Raw genomic sequence first — 26,486 nt, forward strand, 5'->3', positions numbered from 1 at the left:
TTGATGTTCTTACTGTGGACAGTTTAAATGTGTATGAGTGAAAAACGTACTTGAGAAAATTAAGTCATATTAAATTTATTCTGTGTGTTACTACATTCAAATATTCAGCTCCGCTATTGGAAATACATTTCTGCCTTCCCTACGAAGCAATTATCTTGAATACTAGCAATTTTCCCATACCCTAAACTGGCACTATTTACATTTAATATTTTTAAGAAGGAACTGCAGATGCTGGAAAATCGAAGGTACACAAAAAAAGGGGGGGGGGCAAGGAGAAGAAAGGAAAAAGGAGGAGGAGCCCGAAGGCTGGGGGATTGTTTGAAAGATAAAACACTACTTTGGCAATCACCTTTTGATAGATATAGGTTCATCAAAAATGATCAACAACTACAATGCGAAGGAGGGTTAAAAAAAATCAGCAATGGTTTGGATGTTTTTTGCAATCTGCACTAAAGTATGTTTTCAAATTACCTCTTCCTTTGATTCAAAATAATCCCCAATACTTAATTGTATTTCATTTCATCCATATAGTCTCTGCAAAAGTATTAAAAAAAATCTTGTACCAAAATGTCAAATGAACACTTCCATTTATAAAGGATTTTTGCCATTGTTCACAGTGAAACACTTTGAAATGAAGTACTAACAACATTTGCCATTGATCTGATGGCTGTTTGCAGTCATGAGAGTTTGGTGGTACAACCGTAAGGTAGAAAGACCTTGGATTTAACTACAAGATTTATCTATCAAGGAAGAGATTATATTTTCAGGTGCATGATTGAAAGTTTGTTGGGCTGTAGTTGATTTAAAAAAAAAAAAAAGGAAATAGCAGACCAGAGAAGAATTTGAAAAAGGAGCAGGAATATATATATTTTAAAGGGATGATTACCTTGTTGGGAGTGTTCTATAGAACCCCAAATAGTAAAAGGGACATCTAAAGTTAAAAATTGTTGGGAAATTGCAGATGGCGGCAAAACTAATAGCATGTTCCTGTTAGAGTGTAGGTGAAGTTAGGTGCCTCACCTGGACTCCCTCTCCCCTTGCTCTTTCACTTTCACTCACATGTTTTATGACCCAGACTGACAACCCTAGCCACTTGTGTTTTCTGAACACTTGCCTGCACTGCCATCTTGTGCCTTGAAGCTTCCTGCCAGGCCTCCGAGTTTTGTCCAACCTACATTTCAGGCACCTGTACTCAATCTGCCACTTCTCACAACAGTCCTGCTTCAGTACACTGCCTGCCATGCGCTAGTACCAGGAGGTCCTAGTTGTGACTCTCCCTCTGTTCTGGGCGTCACTTGCCCAGAACTACAATGGACCTCAACTTTACTTCATTCTCTGCTGGATCCAAGCCTTCAATAAACGCTGATTCACTTACATGGACTCCATCGAGCATCACAAGTTTGACCACCTCCAACCAGTCCCTCCGGCTCTCTTGACTGCTTGTAGGTTTCACCACTGGATTTTGCTGTGGACCTGACCACTACGAGGCAGAGACCCGCAGCGCCAATGCTCACCAATTCTTCCGTCTCTCCAAGGACCGGGACCACCAAAGCTGCCGCTGCCAACCCACACTACCACCTTGGCCAATTCCAGGCCAGCCATACTGATCTTCACCTCCAGGCCTAACCTATTGATGCTGACGCCCGCCCACACAGCTTTCTCGGCTGCCTCCAGGCCACGCCTTGTGCAACTGTAACATAACTTCCCAATCAAAACCCTCACTGATGAAGGCCAATGTGCCAAAAGCCTTATTGACCATTGTATTTACCTGTGATGTCACCTTCAAGGAAACATGTAGCTGGACTCCTAGATCAATCTGCTCTACAATGCTCCCCAGAGTCCTGCCATTTGACACATCTGTTAAACTCCACCAACTATTCCTCAGGGAGATGGAGTTTAATACCGATCAAGATACTGCTGCATTATTTGACGAATATCTTCACAATCCACAATACCACCAACTTTAGTGTCATCTGCAGACTTACTAATCAAGCCTTGTACGTTCTCATTCAAATCATTGATACAGATGACAAATAGTAATGGCCCCAGCAACAAACCCTGAGGAACACCGCTAGTCACAGGCTTCCAGTCCAAATATTAACCTTCCACCATCGCATTCTGCTTCCTTTCACAAAGCCAATTTTCTATTAATTCCGCTATCTCGGTGCAGCTTACCATGTGGAACCTAGTCAAATACATTGCTGAATTCCATATATACTATGTCTGCAGCACTGCCTTTATCGGCCTTTTAGATCACATATTAGAAAAAACTCAATCAGATTTGTGAGACGTGATCTTCCTTGTACAAAACTTCCTGACTATCCCTCATCTGTCTACATGCATGTTTTTCTTATCCCTCCAAATACTCTAGTAACTTTCCAATCGCACTTGCTAGATTCACTGGCCAGGTTTTTCTTTGCAGCCTGTCTTGAATAGAGACATAATATTTTCCACCCACCGGTCTTCTGTCACCTCACCCGTATATAATGACGACTTGTAAATCTCAGCCAGGGCACATGCAATTTATTTTCCCACATTATCCATGGATATATCTGTTCAGGTCCAGAAGATTTGTCTACCTTCATACCCATTAGGACTTCAACTCCTCCATGACCGTAAGACTGACTGCCATTAACACAAGAAAACGCTACCATTAACTGCCCCAAGTTCTCCTTTTTGTCCATGGTAAAAATAGAGAGGAAATACTCATTGAGGACCTTGCCCATCTTCTGTGGCTCCACACAGAGTTGGTCGCTTTGATTCTTGAGATGTCCTATTCTCTCTTGGAATTATCCTTCATATTATTTGCCAGAGATATCTCCTTCCTCTTTTTTCCTGATTTCCTTTTTTTTAGCATGCTCCTCAGTTCCCGAAACCGCCAAGGATACACTTGATCCCAGCTCTCTATACCTGCCCTATGCCTCCTTATTCTTGACCAGAGCCTCAATTTCCTCGTCATCCTGCTATGCCCTTCACTCTAATGCAGGCCTGAAGTCTTGGCAGTGCACATTTGAAAACATCCCACTTTCCAGACGTTCCTTTTCCTGCAAACAACCAGCACCAATCAACTTGAGGGAGTTCCTGTCTAATACATTCAAAATTGGCTTTGCTATAATTTAGAATTTTAACCAATGGGCGCACCCGGTCTTTATCCAGAACCATCTTAAACCTAATAGAACATTGCTCGCTGGTCCCAAAAGGCACATGCGCCAACATGCATCCACTTGCCCCTCCCAATTTCCTAAGATTAAATCAAGCGTTGCCCCCTCGTGTAGGGCCATCTACATGTTGCGTGAGGAAACTATGCTGAACACATTTGACAAATTCTGCCTTGTCTAAATCATTTGCACCATGACAGTCCCAGTCAATATTGGGAAAGTTAAAATCACCGACTATGACAACTTTATTAGTCCTGCAGCTTGCTGCAATCTCCTGGCACTAGCTGTTTTTCTGACTTCCCGCATCCTGCAGGAGGAGCATTGTACCAATTTACCTGCCATCACTACTGCAACTGAACCAAGAAAGAACAAAAAAAATAACAAGATGCACACACAAGAGCAGACTCCTATCGCCCTCTGTGATAGCCTCCTCGCCGAAGACTCACACTTGTCCTCAACACGGCATTGCATCTCAATACAGTGTCTCTCCCAACACGGCCGCTCCACTACACCTTGCATTTTTATGTTGGCTGCTCAATTGACCCGCTGCTCAAGTTAGCTGCCTTCAGCTGGCTCCACTAATCCTCTGCTAATCTTTTAAATTCTGCTCTTTTCCGAGACCAAAATGAAGAAGTCAACAGGAGTCTTCAATTGTTCACACTAGTTCTATGTTATCCATTTTCGCATCCACACCGTATGCACTGTTAATTTACAGAGGCCAATTAACCTGAAACCTAAGATAGGCACAATGTGCTGGAGTAACTCGATCTAATTGTGTCTATCGTTAGTATAAACCAGCATCTGCAGTTCTTTGTTATGCGAGGAAACCGGAGCACATGGTGAAAATCCATGTGATCACACGGAGAACGTGCAACTCTACACAGAACAAGATCAGATCTGGGTATGTGGTGCTGTGAGGCAGTAGCTTTACGAACTTGCCACCCTATTCTCAGCTGAATTTCAGCCCAGAAACTCAATTTATAAAACCACTTCCTTGTGGCACATGTGTAAATCTGTCGAATTTAATGACCTGGACACAAAATGCTGAAGTAACTCAGCGGGACAGGCAGCATATCTGGAGGAATTGGTGGCGTTTTGGGTCGAGACCCTTCTTCATGTTACGGTCCTGCAGATATAATGTAACATAATACCTGCGCCCATTCAAAGCTGCCTGTAGCTAGCTGTTCTTGCAGCAATCGCTTGTCCCACTGAAACCCTCAACCATATTCCTCTGAGTTCTGCAATTTAGCATTCCGGTGTTAATCCTGCCATAATTTAATTTCCATTGGTTTAATAGGCAGCATGTGTCATCTATTGCACAATCTTTCATTCACCCAGCACCTCTTATTAATAGCTTCTTGTGCATGAACTTTAAGGACATTGTTTAAAATTGCTCAAGGGCTTCCTCTACTTCTGCAGCCCCCCTCCTGTTTCCAAACAATCCCCCTCTCTGTTACTGCCAGAGCTTTAAGGTCGGGCAAATTGATTACTCTGTTAGACCTTCATCTGCTCCTTTTAAACGAAAAGATTGCTGAAAATATATGAGCAGATCTTTAAACATGCTGCAAGTCATTGCTCAAAATAACTTCTTAGCATTGCTCTCATACATTATTCTGCAGAATACCTTGGGATGTTCTATCTTTACAATACATTCACAGGGAGAGTAATTCATTCAATCACAAAAGTATATATTTTTATCTTCAAGTTATCTTTATGTGTACCTAGTTTAAGGCAACACATATGGTACCTTTCAGTGCGAGACTATTTGATGTTTTCAGCATACTAAAAGATGCCTGAAACTTTAAGCCTTTAATTTAGCTTTCAAACCTGGAGTTCATTCTTCGCAAACATGGCTGACCCAATTGAACCTATAATTTTGTGTGATTTTACTTTCCTTCCTTTTAACCCATCACATTTTTTTATCTTAACATTTACATGCTATGTTAAATGACTATTTGGTTAACCTTCCTTGTTGTAATAGAAATTTTAGACATGTCAGTCCCAAATCTGAATTCAAATATTTTTCCTAAATGTGTTTAAATTTCATCTGCTGCAGGAGATTGAAACAATTAAGCTTTATCTGCCACCACATACTTCCTTTATGGCAAGGAAATTCAATTAATCACCTTTGTTTTTAATACTTTATCTCTCTGAACCTTGACAAAAGATATTTGCCAGTCTAGGTAAATATTTGCTTTTTTTAATAGCAGCATTTCAGTCCTTCTCAATAGTCAGTAAGGTATTGAAGTGAATTGAATATATTTTATTAGCCAAGCAACATACAGCAAGGAATTTGCCTTGGTGCTTTGCTCACTTGTAACAACACGATATACAGTAGGCAATTAAAAATAAAACATAATTGAAATATGTGAAGAATGAAATAAAATACCAGGGCAAAAGGAGGCTACGGACTTTTTGGCTGTTGAGGAGAGCCAAACCAGACCACGATGGAGAAGGTGATGGCAGTATAAAACTGGACCATTATTGCCTGTGGCAGATTGGGTTTTCTCAGCTACCGCTGGAAGTACATCCTCTGTGGGGCCTTTTTGACTGGAGTCGATGATGGCCTCCCATTTAAGGTCCCTGGAGATGATGGTTCCAAGGAACTTAAATTACTCCACAGATGTGACTGTTGTTGATGGTGAGTAGGGGGAGGGGAGGGGGAGCTCTCCTAAAATCTACAACCAATTCCACCGTCTTAAGAGCATTGAGCTCCAAATTGTTGCAATGGCACCAGGACGCAGCTGTGACACTTCCGGTCTGTGGGCAGATAGCTTCCCATTCTGGATCAGCCCAATCAGGGTTGTGTCGTCCGCAAACTAGAGAAGCTTGACAGAGGAGTCTGTGGAGGTGCAATTGTTGGTGTAGAGAGAGTAAAGGTGAGGAGAGAGTACGCAGTCTGGCGGTGCTCCTATGCTGAGGGTCAGCGTGTCCAAGATGTGCTTTCCCAGCCTCACACGTTGCTTCCTGTCTGTCAGGAAGAGAGAGGGGGGGAGTGGGAGTGGGAGCGAGGGGGGGGAGGGGGGAGCAAGTCAAGTCAAGTCAAGTCAAGTTTATTTGTCACATACACATACGAGATGTGCAGTGAAATGAAAGTGGCAATGCTCGCGGACTTTTGTGCAAAAGACAAACAACAAAACAACCAAACAAATTATAAACACAATCATAACACACATATTCTTTTACATAATAAATAATGGAAGGAAAAGCGTTCAGTAGAGTTAGTCCCTGGTGAGATAGGCGTTTACAGTCCGAATTGCCTCTGGGAAGAAACTCCTTCTCAACCTCTCCGTTCTCACCGCATGGCAACGGAGGCGTTTGCCTGACCGTAGCAGCTGGAACAGTCCGTTGCAGGGGTGGAAGGGGTCTCCCATGATTTTATTTGCTCTGGAGTTGCACCTCCTGTTGTATAGTTCCTGCAGGGAGGCGAGTGAAGTTCCCATAGTGCGTTCGGCCGAACGCACTACTCTCTGCAGAGCCTTCTTGTCCTTGGCAGAGCAATTCCCAAACCAGATGGTAATGTTCCCGGACAAGATGCTTTCCACCGCCGCTGCGTAGAAGTACTGGAGGATCCTCGGAGACACTCTGAATTTCCTCAATTGCCTGAGGTGGTAAAGGCGCTGTCTTGCCTCACTCACGAGTGCTGAGGCGTGTGATGCCCATGTCATATCCTCGGAGATGTGGACTCCCAGATATTTAAAACAGTTCACCCTATCCACAGGATCCCCATTTATCCTCAATGGAGTGTACGTCCTCGGATGATGTGCCCTCCTAAAGTCCATGATCAGCTTCGTTTTTTTGATGTTCAAGAGGAGGCTGTTATCCTGGCACCAGAGTGCTAGATCAGCCACCTCCCGGTAGGCCTTCTCATCAAGAGAGAGAGAGAGGGAGGGAGAGAGAGGGGGGGAGGAGAGAGGGTGGAGGGGGAGGAGGGAGGGGGCGGAGGGGCAGTGGAGAGAGAGGGAGGTAGGGGGAGAGGGGGTAGAGAGGGGGAGAGAAATGGGGATGGAGGGGGGGGTGGAGTCGGAGTGGGGAGGGAAGAAGGAGGGAGGGAGGGGAGGGGTTGGGAGAGGGGAATAGTGGGGGGGAGGGGGGGAGAGGAGGAAGAGTGGGGAGAGGGGTACGGAGAGGGGGAGAGGGTAGGGGAGAGAGGCGAGGGGGAGAGAGACGTGGAGAGGGGAGGATGAGAGAGGTGAGGGGGGGAGAGGCGAGTGGGAGAGGGGATGGGGTGAAGGAGAGGGGGAGGGGGAGGGGGAGGAGAGCGGGGAGCGGGAGGGGCAGATGGAGAGGGAAGGATGATAGAGAGGGAGGGGGTAGGGGGGAAAGGGGGGGGGGGTTAGACGGGGATAGGACAACTTGCTCTATTTGATCGTATTTGATGTGTGCACGCCAGACCACGTGAAGGTTGCAATCTCACACAACTGTCCCATTGTGGTCATGTGTAAATGAGATCTATTGTGATTAGACATCTGTGAGAAGGCACTGTGACTCGTGCAGCAGTTTGATGTTTTTAAATGTTTTTATGTTTTTTACTAAAAAAGCAGGGAAATTACTAACCACATTTTCTAATTTTCAAAACAAAATGTGGAGGAGGAAAAACTCTACAGCAATATGTAAAATGTTCTCCGTTACGGCAAAGGGGGTGGAGGAGGGGTGATGGAGAAAGGGGGGGGGAGAGGGAGTGGAGGGGGAGGGGGGGGGGGGAGATAGGGGGGAGAGAGAGGAGGAGGGAGAGAGAGGGGGGAAGAAAAAAGAGAGAGAGGGGGGGAAGAGAGTAGAGGGGGAGAGTGGGAGAGAGGGGTGGGAGAGAGGAGGGGGGGAGAGAGGATGGGGAGAGAGGATGGGGGAGAGAGGGGGGAGAGGTGGTTGGAGGGAGGGGTGGAGGGGGGGGAGGGGAGGGGGGTTGGTGGGGGAGTGGAGGGAGGGGGAGGGGGGTTGAAGGAGGGGGAAGGAGGGTGGGAGGGGGGGTGGAGAGGGAGGGAGTGGGAGAGAGGTAGGGGGGTGTGGTGAAGAGGGGGGGGGGGGGGGGAGGGGAGAGGGGGTTGGGAGGGGAGGAGGGAGGGGGGGGTGAGGAGAGGGAAATTAAGTGGGAGGAAGGGGAGGGGAGGGGGGGGGGAGGAGGAGAGGGTGGGGGAGGGTTGAGAGAGGGTGTGGGGAGGGGAGGAGGAGAGAGGGGTGGGGGGAGAGAGAGAGAGGGGGGGAGGGGTTGAGAGAGGGTGGGGGAAGAGGGGGAGGGAGGGGGGGAGAGTGGGGGGAGGGGGTAGAGGGTAAGAGTGGAGGGGGGGGGAGGGAGGGAGGAGAGGGGGTGGGGGAGTGGGGAGAGGTGGGGGAGAGGAGGGATGGGGGAGGGGGAGAGAGGGGGGAAGAGTGGGGGGGGAAGGGGAGAGGGGTGGGGGGACAGGGGGAAGAGTGGAGGGGTAGGGACAGTCCATCTATTCGCTACTCCCTAACACTCCCACTCCTCTCCGTCTATTCCCACCAATAGATTATAGATAGATAGATAGATTGTTTAATGTTTCATGTGTCATTCTTATTTGTTACTGTATGTCATGTTGTTTCTTGCGAGCGGAGCACCAAGGCAAATTCCTTGTATGTGTACATACTTGGCCAATAAACTTATTCATTCATTCATTTCCATGCTATATGCCTCCTCTACCCATGACTCAATAAGCTGCTCTCAGATTCAGAGATTGTTATCAATAAGGAAAATTTGGAGAGGTTTAACAGTTTTGGACTATGTTTTCTGCAGATTACTTCTACAGATTAATTTAAGGAACAATGGTGCTGTGTTTCAATGTGCTCAGCATGGCAATACAATATTGGAAGCTCAGTTTTTAACTCCAGTTGGTCAAGCAGGAGATGCCTGTTGGTGACGGATTCATTATTAAAAACCTGTTTATAAACATGTGGAAAATAAGCTGATGACTATCCTTAACAGTGTCAAATGGTCACATTTGTGCTCCACGTGTATCACAAGCCTCCTACAGCCTTGGGGATCACTTTCCATGGCTGCCAGCAATATGTTTACTAATTTGGTTCCCGTTCAGTTTGAAATTGTTTATGCATCATTTGCTCCAAATATTATACCACAAATCATCTCCAGTCAATGTTGTGACAAACAGTCCAAGAATGCAAATAAAATCAGGTCATGCATTTCCTGGACATGCTTCATTGGTCAAATTTATATCCAACATGGATTGTTTTCCATGCATTTTCTTTGTACATCTATCTATAACAAGAAATCAACAAGAATAACAAGATAACAAGAATCCAGCTGGATCCCCCGGTTGCTAACTATTTCAACACACCTTCCATTCGATTACCAACCTTTATATCCTGGGCCTCCTTGCCAGACAGGCCAGAGGCAAACTGGAGGAACAGCACCTCATATTTTCCTTGACTAAATTATAAACCAATGGTATGAACATTGAATAAGGGTCATAGAACAATAGTCATTCAGCGTGAAAACAAGCCCTTTGGCCTAACTTGCCCATGCCAACCAACATGCCTTATCTACTCTAGTCCCATCTGCCTGCGTTTGGTCCATATCCCTCTAAATTTATGCAATCCATGTACCTGTCTAAATGTTTCTTAAATTTTGCAATAGTCCCTACCTCAACTACCTCCTCCAGCAGCTCATTCCATACACCCACCAACCTTTGTGTAAAAAAGTTACTGTTCATGTTCCTATTAAATCTTTCCACCCTCACCTTAAACCTATGTCCTCTGGTTTTCAATTCCCCTATTCTGGGCAAAATATTCTGTGCATTTACTCGATCTATTCCTGATGATTTTGTACACCTCTATAACATCACTCCTCATCTTCCTGCACTCCAAGGAATAATGCCCTAGCCTGCTCATTGCCACAGAGGGGTCTGGGGGCCAAGGCAGTGGATATTTTTAAGGCAGAGATAGACAAATTTTTGATTAGAACACGTGTCAAGGATTATGGGGAGAAGATAGGAAAATGGGATTAGGAGGCAGAGATCAGCCATGATTGAATGGCAGAGTGGACTCTTCTATAAGTTGTGAACTTGTGAACCCTTCTTTAGACTAAAAGACAGAGAATGCCTGAACTATAACTAGTGAACTTGTGCTCAACCTCTCCCTGTAGCTCAGGCACTGGAGTCCTGGTAACATCCTGGTAAATCTCTGCACCACTTCCACTTCCAGCTTGACAACATCTTTTCTATGACATGGTGACCAAAACTGAACACAAGACAGTAAAGGTGGCCTCATCAACATCTTATATAACTGTAACATTACCTCTCTACGTCTATACAGTAGTAAAATATCCCTCTCTAACCTCAGCAACCATGCTCTTCCCCTTGGTAAATCCTGATGTGAAATACAATGACTATGACTCTAAAAGGCTTTGACGGGGTGGAATTTGACAAATATATTCAGGAATGTTTCCTCAGGCAATATGTAGAAGGTCCTACAAGGGAGAGGGCAAAGCTGTTAGGTAACCTTATAAAAATTCATAACATGAAGGGCATAGATACGTAGATGGGCACAGACCTTTTTTTCAAGGAAAGAGTGCCTAAACCTTGAGGTCATAAGTTTAAGGAGAAAGGGGAAAATTTTAAAGTAACTTGAGGGGCAACTTCGGTATATGGAATGAGCTACCAGATACCATAGAACATAGAGGAATACAGCACAGGAACAGGCATTACCACCCACAATGTACACTCCTAACATGATGCAAGTTAAATTAATTTCCTCTGCCTGCACGTGATCCAAATCTCTCCACTTCTTCCATGTGCCTATCATAAAGCCTCTTAAATGACACTTTTGTATCTGCCCATCACCCCTGAAAGCTCGTTCCAGGCATCCACCATTCCCATTTTGGCAGAGGAGGCGGGTACAATTATAACATTTAAAAAGACATTTGAACCATATTTTCTACCCATATATGGGTAGAAAAGGTTCAAATGGGCAGGGGCCAAATGCAGGCTAACGGGATTAGCAAAGATTGGCATTTTGATCAGCATAAGCTGCATGGTAGTGTTTTATTTGTTTTATTATTAATGTTTAATATTTTATGTGTAATTCTTAATTGTTACATTATGTCATTGCTTGTGTGTGGAGCACCAAGGCAAATTCCTTGTATGTGTACATACTTGGCCAATAAACTTATTCATTCATCCATACATTCATTCATTCATTCATTCATTCATTTCCATGCTGTATGCCTCCTCAACCCATGACTGTCAATAAGCTGCTCTCAGATTCAGAGATTGTCATCAATAAGGAAAATTTGTAAAGGTTTAACAGCTTTGGACTAAGTTTTCTGCAGATTACTTCTCCAGATTAATTTAAGGAGGAATAGCGCTGTATTTCAATGTGCTCAGCATGGCAATACAATATTGGAAGCTCAGTTTTTTAACTCCAGTTGGTCAAGCTGGAGATGCCTGTTGGTGACTGATCCATTGTTAAAAACCTGTTTATAAACATGTGGAAAATAAGCTGATGACTATCCTTAACACTGTCAAATGGTCACATTTGTGCTCCACGCCTATCACAAGCCTTGGGGCTCATTTTCCATGGCTGCCAGCAATATGTTTACTAATTTAGTTCCCGTTCAGTTTGAAATTGTTTATGCATCATTTGCTCCAAATATTATACCACAAATCATCTCCAGTCAATGTTGTGGCAAACGGTCCAAGAATGCAAATAAAATCAAGTCAAGCATTTCCTGGACATGCTTCATTGGTCAAATTTATATCCAACATGAATTGTTTTCCATGCATTCTCTTTGTACATCTATCTATAACAAGAAATCAACAAGAATAACAAGATAACAAGAATCCTGCTGGATCTTCCAGTTGCTAACTATTTTAACACCCCTTCCATTCCCTTACCAACCTTTATATCCTGGGCCTCCGAGCCAGACAGGCCAGAGGCAAACTGGAGGAACAGCACCTCATACTTTACTTGACTAAATTACAAACTAACGGTATGAACATTGAATTAGGGTCATAGAATAATAGTCATTCAGCATGGAAACAAGCCCTTTGGCTCAACTTGCCCATGCCAACCAACATGCCCCATCTGCACTCGTCCCACCTGCCTGCGTTTGGCCCATATACCTCTAAACTTATGCTATCCATGTACCTGTCTAAATGTTTCTTAAATTTTGCAATCGGCCCTGCCTCAACTACCTCCTCCGGCAGCTCATTCCATACACCCACCAACCTTTGTTAAAAAGTTACTGTTCACGTTCCTATTAAATCTTTACACCCTCACCTTAAACCGATGTCCTCTGGTTTTCAATTCCCCTATAATGGGCAAAATATTCTGTGTGTTTACTCGATCTATTCCTAGTGATTTTGTACACCTCTATAACATCACTCTTCATCTTCCTGCACTCCAAGGAATAATGTCCTAGCCTGCTCATTGCCACAGAGGGCTGTGGGGGCCAAGTGGGTATTGTTAAGGCAGAGATAGACATTTTTTTGATTTGAACACGTGTCAAGGGTTATGGGGAGAATACAGGAAAATGGGATTGGGAGGCAGAGATCAGCCATGATTGAATGGCAGAGTGGACTCTTCTACAACTTGTGAACCCTTCTTTAGACTGAAAGACAGAGAATGCCTGAATTATAACTAGTGAACTTGTGCTCAACCTCTCCCTGTAGCTCAGGCAGTCGAGCCTGGTAATATCCTGGTAAATCTCTTCTGCACTCTTTCCAGCTTAACAACAACTTTTCTACGACATGGTGACCAAAACTGAACACAATACTGTAAATATGCCCTCACCAACGTCTTATATAACTGTAACATGACCTCCCTACATATATACAGTAGTAACATATCCCTCTCTAACCTCAGCATCATCCATGCTCTTCCCCATGGTAAATCCTGATGTGAAATACACATTGAGGAACTCACAAATTTTTTCTGGCCTTTCTTTGTTCCTTGAGTGGACTTACCCTTTCCATAATTACTCTCCTACTGTTAATATATGTATAAAATGCCTTGGGGCTCCACTAAATGCTGGAGATGCTGCCTGACCCGCTGAATTGCTCCAGCACTTTGAGTCTATCTTAGATGTAAATATGATTAAGTTTTAAGTTGTGAGAACACAGCTTGATCCAGCTTGTGAGGTAATGATATGTTGTGTGACACTGGTTAGCAGCATGGGAATATTGCTTCTTCCTTGCAACCAACTGGCAATATCACAGCAGGTGACTTGACGGCATCTGCCTGGTCTTTTGTCCACATTGCTTCTCTCCTAAGTGGTACGGTACACAAGGCTCGTCAGTTCCCTGTCAATAAACCTGGGGGATGCAACTTCCCTCATGCAATTTATTGAGGAAACAGCCATCTCCATCAGCTGGGAGAGTTCTATTGAGGTTGTGCATGTGTGCCTCCTAAGGCCTGGCCCTTGAGGTTGCAGCTGTATGGCTAAATGCCACCAGCTGTGAAGCGTTTGACTAAAGCCCTTCAGTAGCCAGCCATTTGTCAACATGGCATTACGAGGGAGTTTGACAACATTATTTGTGGAAAAATACTAGGGAATATCAAAATTTCTTTAGATCCTTTTGTGGAATAATATTTTAACAATGGAAAGAACAACAGACAAATTTTAAAACTACTGAGTCTAAAAATCCATGTTTTCTGCTCCTATCACTTATGACCGTATGAGTATTAATTCTATGGACATCCGTGATAGTCGATAGATAATATGATGGCAAATTGCAGTGTGCTCAGAACTCTTCATGGAATGGAAAGTTGACATTGGACAGAAACGTGAATGTGAAAGTGGCTGTTAAATACAAACGTATCAAATACTGTATTAGGAGACGATATAGCATAATTCCAAGTGTTATCCTTTCTCAGAGATCTGTTTGCTTCAGAGTTGAAAATATATTCAGCCTAACTTTAAACAATATGATAACAATATTTTTTTATATTGCCTCCTGATTAAATACTGTGCATTTCCATTTATTTGACTTAAAAGACAAAAGTTACATTGGTTTAAGTAAACCATGTCTGTCTGAAGTTTAGAAATGTAGATATCTTCTATAGTGAATCATGGCGTGAAACAATGTAGTAACAACCAGGGAATGTATACAAAAGGCACTCAGTCCTGTCTGTGCCAAATACCAAACACTTTATTTTATAACTGATATATATTCAAGTCTTTACAATATATACATATTGCACATGTTAGCTGGAATGTTTATAAATCTTAATGTACAGTGACTAATGACATTAGCTTGTATATTTTGGTACAAATGACACTCCACTATGTTAGACAAAAGATAATTGCTGACAAACCTCTTTAAGTTCAGCGAATGAAAACCATAACAAACATAGTACTAGCCTAACTATTGTTTTAAGGTGTTAAATTTTGAAAAGACAAGAAAATGTCATGCAAATCATAATTTAACTAGTCCACAGGGTGACCCTAAACATTCTCATTATCGACAGTTACTATGTTATAATGTGGCAAATGGTTTTAAATTGCAATAGCATTACATATGACAAAAAGAGATAGTCGGCACTCTGATGCAAGAAGAAAAATCCTGCAGTAAATTTAGGATAGAGTAGCTTCGTCTTGAACAGTATCTGAGCATCTCAATGTTTAATACAAAATAATGTTCCAAATATTTGTTGAACAAGAAAGCATATGTGCAATTTTGGCAGCAAAAAGAGTGAAATTATATTATTTTCTTAAACATTAAGCCTTTGTAACATGGGCAGTTATTTATATGAATGTACAGAATTACAGAAACAATGTTGACCAACATACAAAATGCACATTGAGGAGTTTATGGAAGTATCCATCTGTATGCAAAAATAAATCTTTGATCACAATGGAATATGTTATAAAGGTATTGAGATCTATTTGTTTCCCTGTTGTTTTCCAAGGCACTTTTCTTGGTTCTGGGGATATTTGAATTCATTGTTGTCACCTGTAAAACAAGATTGTTGCATTTTGTACTCTTAAGGGGTTTAAGTAAGTTACATGTTAGTTTTTAAATGAGCATGAAGCATTTGCAATGTTTAAGCAGGAAACATTAAAACCCTTGATCAGGCTTTAATTTATCTCTTAGCTCATGTAGGCAAGTCTTGATGGAATTTATATTGTGAAAATGGCATCTATAGTAATTCTGGTATCTTTCACCATTTAATCGATTATATGGTGAGTAATTCATTTTATTGTTCAGTAAAGCTTTATATCAGGACTCACTTTCATAGAATAGATTGATACAAGAGATTGACCAGCCATGTGGTCAGGCATCTACTGTTGCTGTAAACTCCACTTAGTGTTGAGCGTGGCTTGATTGATAGTTTTCCCCATGCGCAACAAATTGAGCAGCTACTATTTCACACAGTAAGTTCCAGCACAAAGTGCATTATCAAGATTTGATAAGCTATTCCAGTCTGTATATTGTAACTTAAAAAAAACATCTCACTTCTGCATCACAATTCTGTTTGCTATCACTAAACTGCCTTTTTCATTGAACTAATGTAATTATAGTCAAAACATTGATCAAATACATTGTAGCCTCCCAGTTGAAGGAGATAGCACAGTAAGGATTATGTGTAAAAAATTAGACAATTCTATACGTAATCTTGTGTGATGCTAACCACGAACATTATAATTGGAATAAAATGGGTATTTATATGTATTTTCTATCTTCTTATATAGCTTTGCCTTAAAACATGAATTCATCAATCATGGAATTTACTTCCATGCTATGTTGTACAAAGTGTTCGTCCTCAAGTCATAAGACACTGAAACAAATACATCAGCTTCAATGTTCATGGTGACCTTCAAGTATCCTTCTGTAACTAGTCCCATTTAACAGCACATGGTCTAGAGCCCTCTATGCTTTGGCAATTCATCGTGTGGAGGTATCTGCCTCCACCATCTTCTAAGGCAATAGATTCTAGTTTATAACCATCCTCTAGTGAAACAAATCTACTTCAGATTCCCTTTTATTCCACACCTTAACCATACGCCCTCTGGCTATAACTATCTTCTTTCACTAAGCACATTATCTATTCCCCTCACCATTTTTATTACCTCCTCAGCTCCAAGGAAGGCAGATCCAGCCTAACTAGGTTTTCCTAACACTATACGTCTATACAACATCCTGGCAAAGCTCACCCACTCCACTGTGTACCTTAAGAACAATTACCACGTGTATTTCTACAGGTATGGAGCAGTCAGAACTCCTAAATTCACGAGAACATTTTTTTTTTGCTTGTCTATAGTGAGTCTTACAAGAGATGGTGCCATCTTGGATTTGTCTGTAAAGACTTAAATTGGACAGATGTAAGTTTCAAACAAATACTCTGTGACTGTCTTCAGAATGAGAGAATTGATGTTGACATTGTAGTTGAGGACAATGAGGATATAAAAGATATGAAAATTGAGCAGTATTAACCAAATTAAATGTATTCCAGGCTGTTGAGGAAAAAAATGGGAGAATGTTGCAGCGGGTTTGTCTACCATTTTTCAATCCATCCTGGCTACCAGAGTGGTGCCAGAGGATTGGAGAATTTTTAGCATTATAGGCCAAATAGTTTAACTACCAGTGGCAGGTTATTAGAATCCATTCTCAGGGACACTGTGAATCATCATTTTAAAAGGCACATATTTATCAGGGAGAATAATCAGGGGTTATGGGGAGAAGGCAAGAGAATGGAGTTAAGAGGGAAAGATAGATCAGCCATGATTGTATGGCAGAGTAGACTTGATAGGTCAAGTTCCTATCATGAACTTATGAGGAATAAACATGGATTTATCATGGAAAGGCATTGTCTGACTCAAGATGATCTTTTGTTTTGAGGAGGCATCAGGAAGAGTCAAAGAAAAGATTGCATTTGATTTTAGCATGCCCTTTGACAGTCCCAGCTGGCCATCAAACCAAGGAAGTAAAATCCTATATGATTCTAGGAGAATGGCAAATTGGATCTAAGATTGGTTCAGTGACAAGAAGCAAATGCTAATAGTTGCTGGATGGCTGGATTTCTACACTGTGTTGTACCTGAAGTCACAAGGCACTGAAACAGATGCTTTAGCTCACTATGCTTATGGTGACCATCAAGTACCCATCTATAATAATCCCATTTAACAGCACTTGGTTCACGGTTTGGCAATTCATGGTGTGGAGGCTATTGTCAGGCTGTGTATAGTCCCCTGCAATTTGTAATATATTCTTAAATGTCATGAGCATGATTAAGTTTGTAAATAATGCAAAGTTTGCCATTTGGATAACAGGAAACATACTTTAGACTGCAGGAAGATATAAATAGTCTGGTAATGTGATCAGAAAGGCAGCAATTAGAGGGAAGTGCAAGGCTATGCATTTGGACAGAATCATAAAATCACCATTTTACAGAACCACATCTATGTTATCCATGCCGACGATGACGTATATCTACGCTAATCCCATTTGCCTGCTTTAGGCATATCCTTTTGAATCTAAATACCTGTCTAAGTAAATGCCTTTGAAACATTGTAAATATATCACCTCTGCCACCTCTGCTGGCAGCTCATTCCAATTAACCCTCTGTGTGAAAAACTCTTCATATCTTTAAATTTCACCCCTCTCAATATAAATCCATGCCCTCTGGTTGTAAACTCTCCTGCTCTGGGATAAAGACTAACCATTTATCCCACTAAAGCTCTCTTAATTTCACAGCTCACCTACCTGTAGTTTTCAAGCTTATTCCTACTGCCCCATTTCAACAAGAGGATAACATTAGCTATCTTCCAGTATTCCAGTACATCACTTGGGGCTAATAAGGCTGCAAAAATCTTTGTTGAAATCCTATCTTAAAAGGTGCAAAAATATTGCTTAGATGGGACACGTTGGTCAGCATCGACAAGTTGGGCCAAAGGGCAGTATGATTCTATGATAGTAAATGGCATGAAAGAACTAATGGACCTTGGAGTAGATGGCAACAGATCCGTAAATGTATCAATACAGATGAGGGTGGCACAGTAGTGCAAAGGATGGCACAGTGGCACAGGTGGGAGAGATGCTGCCTCACAACACCAGGCACCCGGGTTCAATCCTGACCTCGGGTGCTGTCTGTGTGGAGTTTGTACATTATCCCTACAAGTTCCTTCAGGTGCTCCAGTTTCCATCCACATCCCTATGGGTTTGTAGGTTAAATGGCCTGTGTGTTGGAAGTGGATGCAAAAGTGGGATAACATAGAACTAGTGTGTGAACTTTAGTCTTTAAACTTTAGGTGGTTAAACATGAATGAAGAATGGCCCTGACCCAAAACATAATCTGTCCATGTCCTTCCACAACTAGTGAAAAAGTACATGGAATACCTTTGTTTCTTAGCCCAGGCATGAAATGTAAAAGGACATACTGTATACAACACTCATTAGGCCACATCTTAAGTACTACAAAAGCCCAGGTCACAAATCGTAAGAAAGGCATGACTGCACTGGAAAGGGTGCAGGGAAGATTTACCTGGATTTTGCAACCTCTCGAAAATTATAGCTATGAAGAAAGATTGTGTAGGCTGGGGTTACATTCAATGAAAAGATGTCTAAGGGGATACAAAGTGAGGTGAGCAATAGAAAATTATGAGCATCCCAAATGGAGTAAAGAAAGCCAACCTGTTTTCCTGAGCAGCTGGGGATAATTTATGTAATATAAATAGTAGAAAGACTAAAGGGCAGATAAGGACTTATTTGAGTGGTCGCATCTGTCCTCGCAATCTGCAAGGATGGTAGAGGCAACAAACTTTGTCTAGTGCATTGTCATTGGGTAGACCTGCACATCTATAGAGCAGGGAAAAGGCTGGGTCAACTTTTCTACACGCACACAAATTGTGGGCAGTGTGTCCCTGTTTCATTTATTTATTTTATATCTGATTCCTTCTATGTTTTCTGATGATTATGTTATCTCCACCGCCTTACAGATTCTTGAAGGTGCCAAAATGGAAGTCACGGATAATAATGTCATTTTGCGTGAGTGTGAACGGCGCTCAGTTTTTTTTCCGCCAATATGTGCCTTTTTTCTAGCTCATAGGTTGGAGTACTCAATGGCATTGTGCCTCTCTCCAATCTGTGAGTAGAAAAGATGTTCAACATCCAGTCAATTGCCTTCTAAACATTCAAGGCTAGACTTTCCACTTTCAAAGTGCGTGGGTTGAACTATAGATTGTAAAGCTGTGAAAATTGATGAGCGCGTCAAACGCTGCAATTGCTATCAATCTTTAATTGAGTGGTAGCCATGGTAATTAGTGCTGCCTTGTAAAGAGCAGAAACTCATTATGTTGGCAAAGGCTGCACTTGGAGACACAAGGAAGTGCGGATGTAGGAACCTTGGATAAATCACAACGTGCAAGAGTAACTCAGTGCGTCTGGCAGCATCTGCGAGGGAATGGACAGGTGAGGTTTTGGGTCGGGACCCTTCCAAATAGATCGGGTAAAACTAGATGACATAGGTTTATGTGGGGGTGGGGGGGGGGGGGGGTAGGAGGAGGAGGAGGAGGAAGAGGAGGAAGAGAGAGGTTTAGTAAGAACCTGAGGGGTAACATTTTCACACAAAGGGTGGCGGGTGTATTGAACGAGCTGCCGGAGAGCTTGTTGAGGCAGGTACTATCGCAACATGTGAGAAACGTTTATACAGGTGCATGGATAGGATAGGTTTAGAGGGATATTGGCCAAACACAGGCAGATGGGACTAGTGTAGAAGGGACATGTTGGTCGGTGTGGACAAGTTGAGCCGAAAAGCCTGTTTCTATGCTGTATGACTCTTGACTGATTTTTTTTTGTGTGTTTCAGTAATTTTTCAGTACAATGTCGGTGCAGGTGTAATTTAAATAGTGACTTCAACCGAAGTACAGTGACATGCGTTCGGTTACTCACAAATGTTTGGAAATCCTTTTAAAAAAATGAAGGTTACATAATGAAAGTGCCTCTGTGGCGACTAGCCGTGAATGAATGAACCGGAATGACTCGACGAGAAAGCTGCACTGGTCTCACTGATGTCAGACGTCTGGAATGGTGCTAATCAAAGTACAACATTGACACTGAGTGATCGACCGTTAGCTGATGTAAGGATGTACTGACTGAACAAGTGGTCGTGTTTCTCCCCTCCTCCCAGCCACCCCCAAAGGTTAATCTCAGCCAGGCAACATGGTATATTCTCCCTTCCCCACCCTGCAGGATCTTCACGCGGATAAACACTGACCATTTGTCGAATTCAGCCTTTCACACACATCGGGTTAGCCGCCAATCTTGTGAGTAGTCTGGCACATCGTTTATAATCTGCGGTAAGAAAGTGTGGTCACCCATCAGCAAAGTAATAAACATATCCTCCCCTTTCCACAAAGGTCGCGCGTTCCATGCGAATCTCTTTTCGAAGTAACCCGATAAGTGCGGTTCGACCTTTATGAACTCTGATAAATCACCGAATCAGATTTGCTTCATTCTCATGAAACAAACATAAATGTCTAGTTTCCATCAAACCAAGTCCAGGCAGACGGGGAAACGAAGAACTGCGGATGATTAGTTTAATTCGGTGAGCCTGTACTTTTGGCCGTGCAGTTAACGTTGACATTACCTTCTCTCCTATGCTGCATCATTTACATTGAAATTATTTTAAGGCGGTAGAGCTCCGCGCAGCTGATAGAGCCGCCTCCTCACAACTCCAGCGACCTGGGTTTAATCGCGACCCCCGTGGTTGTCTGCGTCGAGTTTGTAGTTCTCTCTGTGACCGCATGGGTTTCCCCCGGGTGCTCTGGGTCCCTCCCACATCTCCGAGAAGTCGGGACTGGTAGGTTAATTGGCCTCTGTCAATTGAGCTCAGTGAGTGATAGTGGAGTATGACGGGACCAGTGGGTGCACCGTAGTACCAGAAACTAGTATACAACAAGTCTTACGGCTGATGTAACAATATCCTCACACTGGGAGAAATTTACAGAGGCCAATTAACCTACAAACCGGTACGTCTTCGGGATGTGGGAAGAAACCGGAGCACCCGGAAGAAAACCACGCGGTCACATGGAGAACGCGCAGACTCCACAGAGATAAACCAGGAAGGACCCTGGTTCTCTGGAGCTGTGAGGTAACAGCGCTACCGTTACGCTGCTGCGTGTCACCCTTATTCCAGGAACTGCCTAGAAAAGGATACCTAAGCTAATAAGCTACAATAACTCCCCAAAACCACATATTAACGTGGAACTTGGGATATGTGTTGGGATAACTCAACGGGTCACACTTTTCTTCTCGACAGTGGACAGAAAAGTTCTTGTAAACTTGATGTGGTTCAGAGTTAAAGATATGGCAGTGTGGGTCCCATCACCCCAATATGGGTACCTGGCGAAAGATGGTGAGCCCGAGGCATTGTTTCAGACTTCCACCATTCTCGGTGTTTAACGCATATCGAAGGAACGGTAGCGATACAATGTTGGATTTACAATCACAATGTTGGATTTAATCAGTCCAAAACAATCGTTCAAAATAAAACGTAGTCCCAAATAATCTGAAAAGAAAGGCGGGGCACTTACAGGCTGGTATGGTACAATCTCTGGTATTGTGGTACAACCGGTAGAAGTGTCTGTTGCATTTGGGGCTGAAGTAAAGAGGTCCTGAAACAACACCAATAATCGATTAAAACCAGCTGATAGTCAGCACGCTGAAGGCCAAGCAGCGAAAGTTAAAGGGTTCTTACCTGTTAAATGTTTTAGAAACTTGTCCTTCACCCTCCTTAGATCCCTGGGTACTATTTCTGTTGGAAAAAGATACAGTATTTATCATGTGCTCAATCTTAATGGCCGCATCGGCACGCAGTACCACGACAAATTTGTTTCGTATCATTCAGGGAGGGGTAGATATTTTATAGATGTTGCGTGGGTGTCATTGCAGGTGTGAACTGAAATTATATTTTCTAGTTTGTCCTGAAAAAGGATAGATTCACAATACATCGTCATTAACCATTGTCAATCCCAAGAATCGGATCTGTACCAATTACTCATCAGGCGGGGCAAACAGAGAGAAAGACGCCACCTTCCTCTGTTCTGACAATAGGACGGTGATCGTTTTGGATTCTGAATGCTTTAGTTTAAGGAGATTCAGGACAGTGCCTCACGTCAGGTGTGACTTCAGATATTGGAAGTCGAAGAGTTGCGCAGCACCAACCACATCCATATCAACCATCTACACCAATCCCATTTAGCGCACTGTTTGTATCCTTCTATGCCTTATCCATTTAGATGCTTGCCTAAAGGTTGGTTGTCTCGGATTCCGCCACCTCCCCTTGCAGGGAATTCGTGATATTAACCATCTCCGTGTGAAAAAAAATATTAACAATCTCCTTTAACACTCCTTCCTCTCATCTTAAACCAATGCCGCCTTGCTTTTACACCACATGTGGCTCATAATTGTATATATCTCTATCAGCTCATCCCTGGGTTTTCTTTGCTCCAGGGAAAACAAGTCTAGCCTATCCAATCTCTCCCCATAACTAAAGTTCCCCAAAGCAGGCAAGATCCGGATACAGCAGCACTTCCACCATAACTGCTTCAATATATTTTGGAAGAGTCACGTTCTGATTATGATTATGTGACATCTCTTGCTTCTTGGCCGATAAACAAATCTAAAAAGATTGCAATACAGTCGGGGAAAACAACAGCCTCCCATTCCCTGATAAACGGAAAGCAAAAGAATTGCAGATTCTGGAATCTTGAATTTAAAAAAAAAAAAAAATGCTGGAGGAACTCCATAACATCTGTAGAATGGGCTGATGATGTTCCGAGGACAGACTTCAGTCCGAAAAGCAACAGCTGTGGCGCTTCCCCGCTTCTAACAGACGACGGCGTGCTGATCTACTCGTCGTCAGAAAACCAGAATATTTGCGTCCTCATGTCACCCTGACTAAGACAGAATTCATTCATAAAATGTGGAGATAGACACAAAACGCTGGAGTAACTCAGCGGGTCAGACAGCATCTCTGGTGAAAAGGAATAGGTGACGTTTTGGGTCGCCTGAGTCTGAGTCTAAAGAAGGGACTGGTCCCGAAACGTCACCTATTCTTTTTCTCCAGAGATGCTGCCTGACCCGCTAAATTACTCCAGCACTTTGTGCCTATCTCTTCCAAACGGTCGGACCGTCAAGCAAACCTCGACCATTCGCATTCCCACGGGACCACAAGACTAATGAGCACCGAGATCAAAAATAACCCGCCCCTAGGATCTGTCAATTGAATACATTTGGGGAAAAATAAAATCTGTAATGTACATTAAATTTATTATCGCCCATCATGCACGGCTCTTAATAGGACGATTAAAAAAAACACACACACACACACATACTCAGGAAACAACTAAGCCAATAAACCTGAAACACCTACCAACTTTCTCCTTCTGAGCGACATCATAATCAGGGAATTCCTGAGGATCAAAGGTGTAGTCAACGTCTTGTGGAAAATACATAACATCATTAGATTCTTCCTCGTGGTGCTTTTGTAACTGGTTTATGATTTCCAATATCAAGTTAAAGAGAGTTTTTTCGTCCCGTAACTCCGCGAAATCTGTCTTCTCCGCGAAATCTGACTTATCTTGGCAATATCCAGCTCTGATTATCAAAAGCATAAATCCAAGGAATAGCGGCAGCCTCGGTCCGTTCATTTCTGTCGAAAGATTAAAGCCTCCCAACCTCGACTGGAAATACTGAAAGAGCAAATAAACCGACATGATGATCTTTAACAGCTTTCGTTAGATAACCGCAAGGTTATGCCATCCCACTCACAATGATGCATAATTTCTCGTTTGCAACAATCACTTTATTGGTTTTCCGGAAATGGAAATGAAAATTTCTAACGCTCAAGATACTGCGTAAAAAAACAATTCAAAAGCTTAGCCTATTGTGCTCTAGTGAGCATTTTATCATTGAGTGCCTCCACTAAACTTTTACAATGATACACTGGTGTCGCTTTTCCGAGGGATAGCTCGCACATTCAGACAAATAACATGAAGCGGTTTCTGTTTTTGCCTAATTGTAGTCAAGATATCTTTTACAATCAAGGTGTGTATTTCAGAAAAATAAAAAACTCATACCTTTTAGCACGGGCTGATGAAATGGATCCCGGTGCACCTCGCCGTGCAATCCGTGCGTTTTTTTCCCTCTCACCGTGCAGAATAGGTGGACTGTTGCTCAAAACATATGATATTCTTCTCGGTGTGCACTTAATTCCATAAACCACACAATTTCAGCTGTGCCTCCAATCGCAGGCCCTTATATAGTATATGATGCATGTGGTAGTTCAATATAATGCTATCGACTTGAAGTGGGTGGTAAACAATAAAACTTCACTTGGCAACCTTTGGTTCAGTAACTTTCGTTAGATCTTTCCCAGCCTTTTACTGACTATTTGTAGACGTAATCGGTCCCACCGGATTACCCCGGCGTATCTTTAATTGGAAACGTGTTAACGCTGTTTGAAGATTTCATCCTTCCCGATCAGACACTCCTAGAATTGCATTATTTTCGTCAGCCCGGATGATGATGCTACCGGCGCTAACTGACAAGGCTGCGTGGATACCAGGAACTTTTTTTTTTCCTCTCTCCCTCTTCTACACTTAAGCACGAAAGCCCGTAACTGGTGATATATCCCTGCCCCCTTGCAGTTTATTTGATGGTCCCTAGGAAGCGATTTCTGATAAACATATTTATCACTCTGGCTAATTTCCGACGTGGCAAATTATTGGAAGCACTATTATAAGGATAGTAGTGGTAAAGACGACCGGAAGACTTTATATTTGCATATGTTACGGTGCAATCCCTCCCCCTCCGCACAGCTTCTTAAAGGTACTATGGGTGATCTTTGACAAAGCAGCAACCTCTGAAGGGAAACGGGGCGCAGCGGTCGGATGGCGGGTGTGACTCCCTGAAATGTAATCCCCTTCCACCCATCTGTTTATTACAGACGTATTTGACACCCCTTTCGGGTTAAAACTAATATTAAAGTGAATCTAAATTTAAAACAAAACAGGAGCATTAATAGTGTGGATAACTTTATTCAAATCTGTAATTAAAAAAAAGTAAACCCTATTTAATATGCCCCCCCCCCCCCCCCCTTTTGTGCTTTGAATGAAGATGCATTATACGCCGAACAAGTGACAAGCCACAGATTGCAACTGCAAGTGTTCTGTGGCGGAAGGACTAACAACAGCGCCATTCAGCGACAGAGGAGTGACTCGTGGATTTGATGTGTCCGCGAACCTAGAGGACTGATTTGCAGTAGGATTTGTTCGGCTAATGCTGAAAGTACGCGAGCTTTCAGCGATAGAGATCAAAGACGTTTATCTTGTGCAATACAAGCAGCAGCTGCACAAAAATAACGGAATAACTGCAGCAGAAAGCCATCTTCGGAGGAATGTTTGTCTCAAAGCATCCGAATTCAAACGTCCAGCCCTTTGCTGCATGTTTACCAAATTCGATAGTTTGTTTTAAAAACGGGGTTTTGGAGTATGAGCTCGTACTACGTAAATGTTGGTGACTACCCTACTTCCTCCCACTAGATGCCACTCATTCGCTAAGTTATGAGTGCGTTATGAATCACACAAATTGTTTTTACTGTTTGGTCTTAATAAACGTGATTTAATTTTCTGTTTATTAATTTTGGTGTAAAATAAAACTGGAAGTGACAAACATGAACTTTGTATCAACATCAACTGTTTAATCCAAACTGAATGCTTTACTTCTCAAATACAGGGTTACAAATTCTGGCTAAAAAGAGCAAGATTTTGTATCTATTAAGTAGCTGGAGTTTACCGGTTAAACTGAAGGATGACACCGTCTGAAAGTGACAAACATGAACTTTGTATCAACATCAACTGTTTAATCCAAACTGAATGCTTTACTTCTCAAATACAGGGTTACAAATTCTGGCTAAAAAGAGCAAGATTTTGTATCTATTAAGTAGCTGGAGTTTACCGGTTAAACTGAAGGATGACACCGTCTGAAAGGCACAGAAAAATGAATTAAAAAGTTTATTCACCAAGTATTCACATACAAGGAATTTGCTTTGGTGCTCCACTAGCAAGTAACAACACGACATATAGTAACATTTAAGAATGACACATAAAACATAGAAACATAGAAAATAGGTGCAGGAGGAGGCCATTCAGCCCTTCCAGCCAGCACTGCCATTCATTGTGCTCATGGCTGATCGTCCCCAATCAATAACCCGTGCCTGCCTTATATAACCATATAACCATATAACAATGACAGCACAGAAACAGGCCATCTCGGCCCTAGAAGTCCGTGCTGAACAATTTTTTTTCCCCCTTAGTCCCACCTGCCTGCACTCATACCATAACCCTCCATTCCCTTC

General features: G+C 42.6%; 1 protein-coding gene across 1 annotated transcript; it reads right to left on the minus strand.

Moving 5' to 3' along the window:
- Positions 1-11,461: 11,461 nt before the first annotated feature.
- alkal2b (ALK and LTK ligand 2b) lies at positions 11,462-25,070 on the minus strand. Its single transcript, XM_055635244.1, has 6 exons — positions 24,208-25,070; positions 23,502-23,820; positions 21,825-21,881; positions 21,661-21,741; positions 20,343-20,419; positions 11,462-15,082 (listed from the first exon to the last, which is right to left on the minus strand). The coding sequence occupies exons 2-5, from the start codon at positions 23,776-23,778 to the stop codon at positions 20,355-20,357; spliced, it is 480 nt and encodes a 159-aa protein (XP_055491219.1). The 5' UTR covers positions 23,779-23,820; positions 24,208-25,070; the 3' UTR covers positions 11,462-15,082; positions 20,343-20,354.
- Positions 25,071-26,486: the final 1,416 nt, after the last annotated feature.

The sequence above is a fragment of the Leucoraja erinacea genome, chromosome 5 (genome assembly GCF_028641065.1).
Source record: "Leucoraja erinacea ecotype New England chromosome 5, Leri_hhj_1, whole genome shotgun sequence".
NCBI classification, from domain to species: domain Eukaryota; kingdom Metazoa; phylum Chordata; class Chondrichthyes; order Rajiformes; family Rajidae; genus Leucoraja; species Leucoraja erinaceus.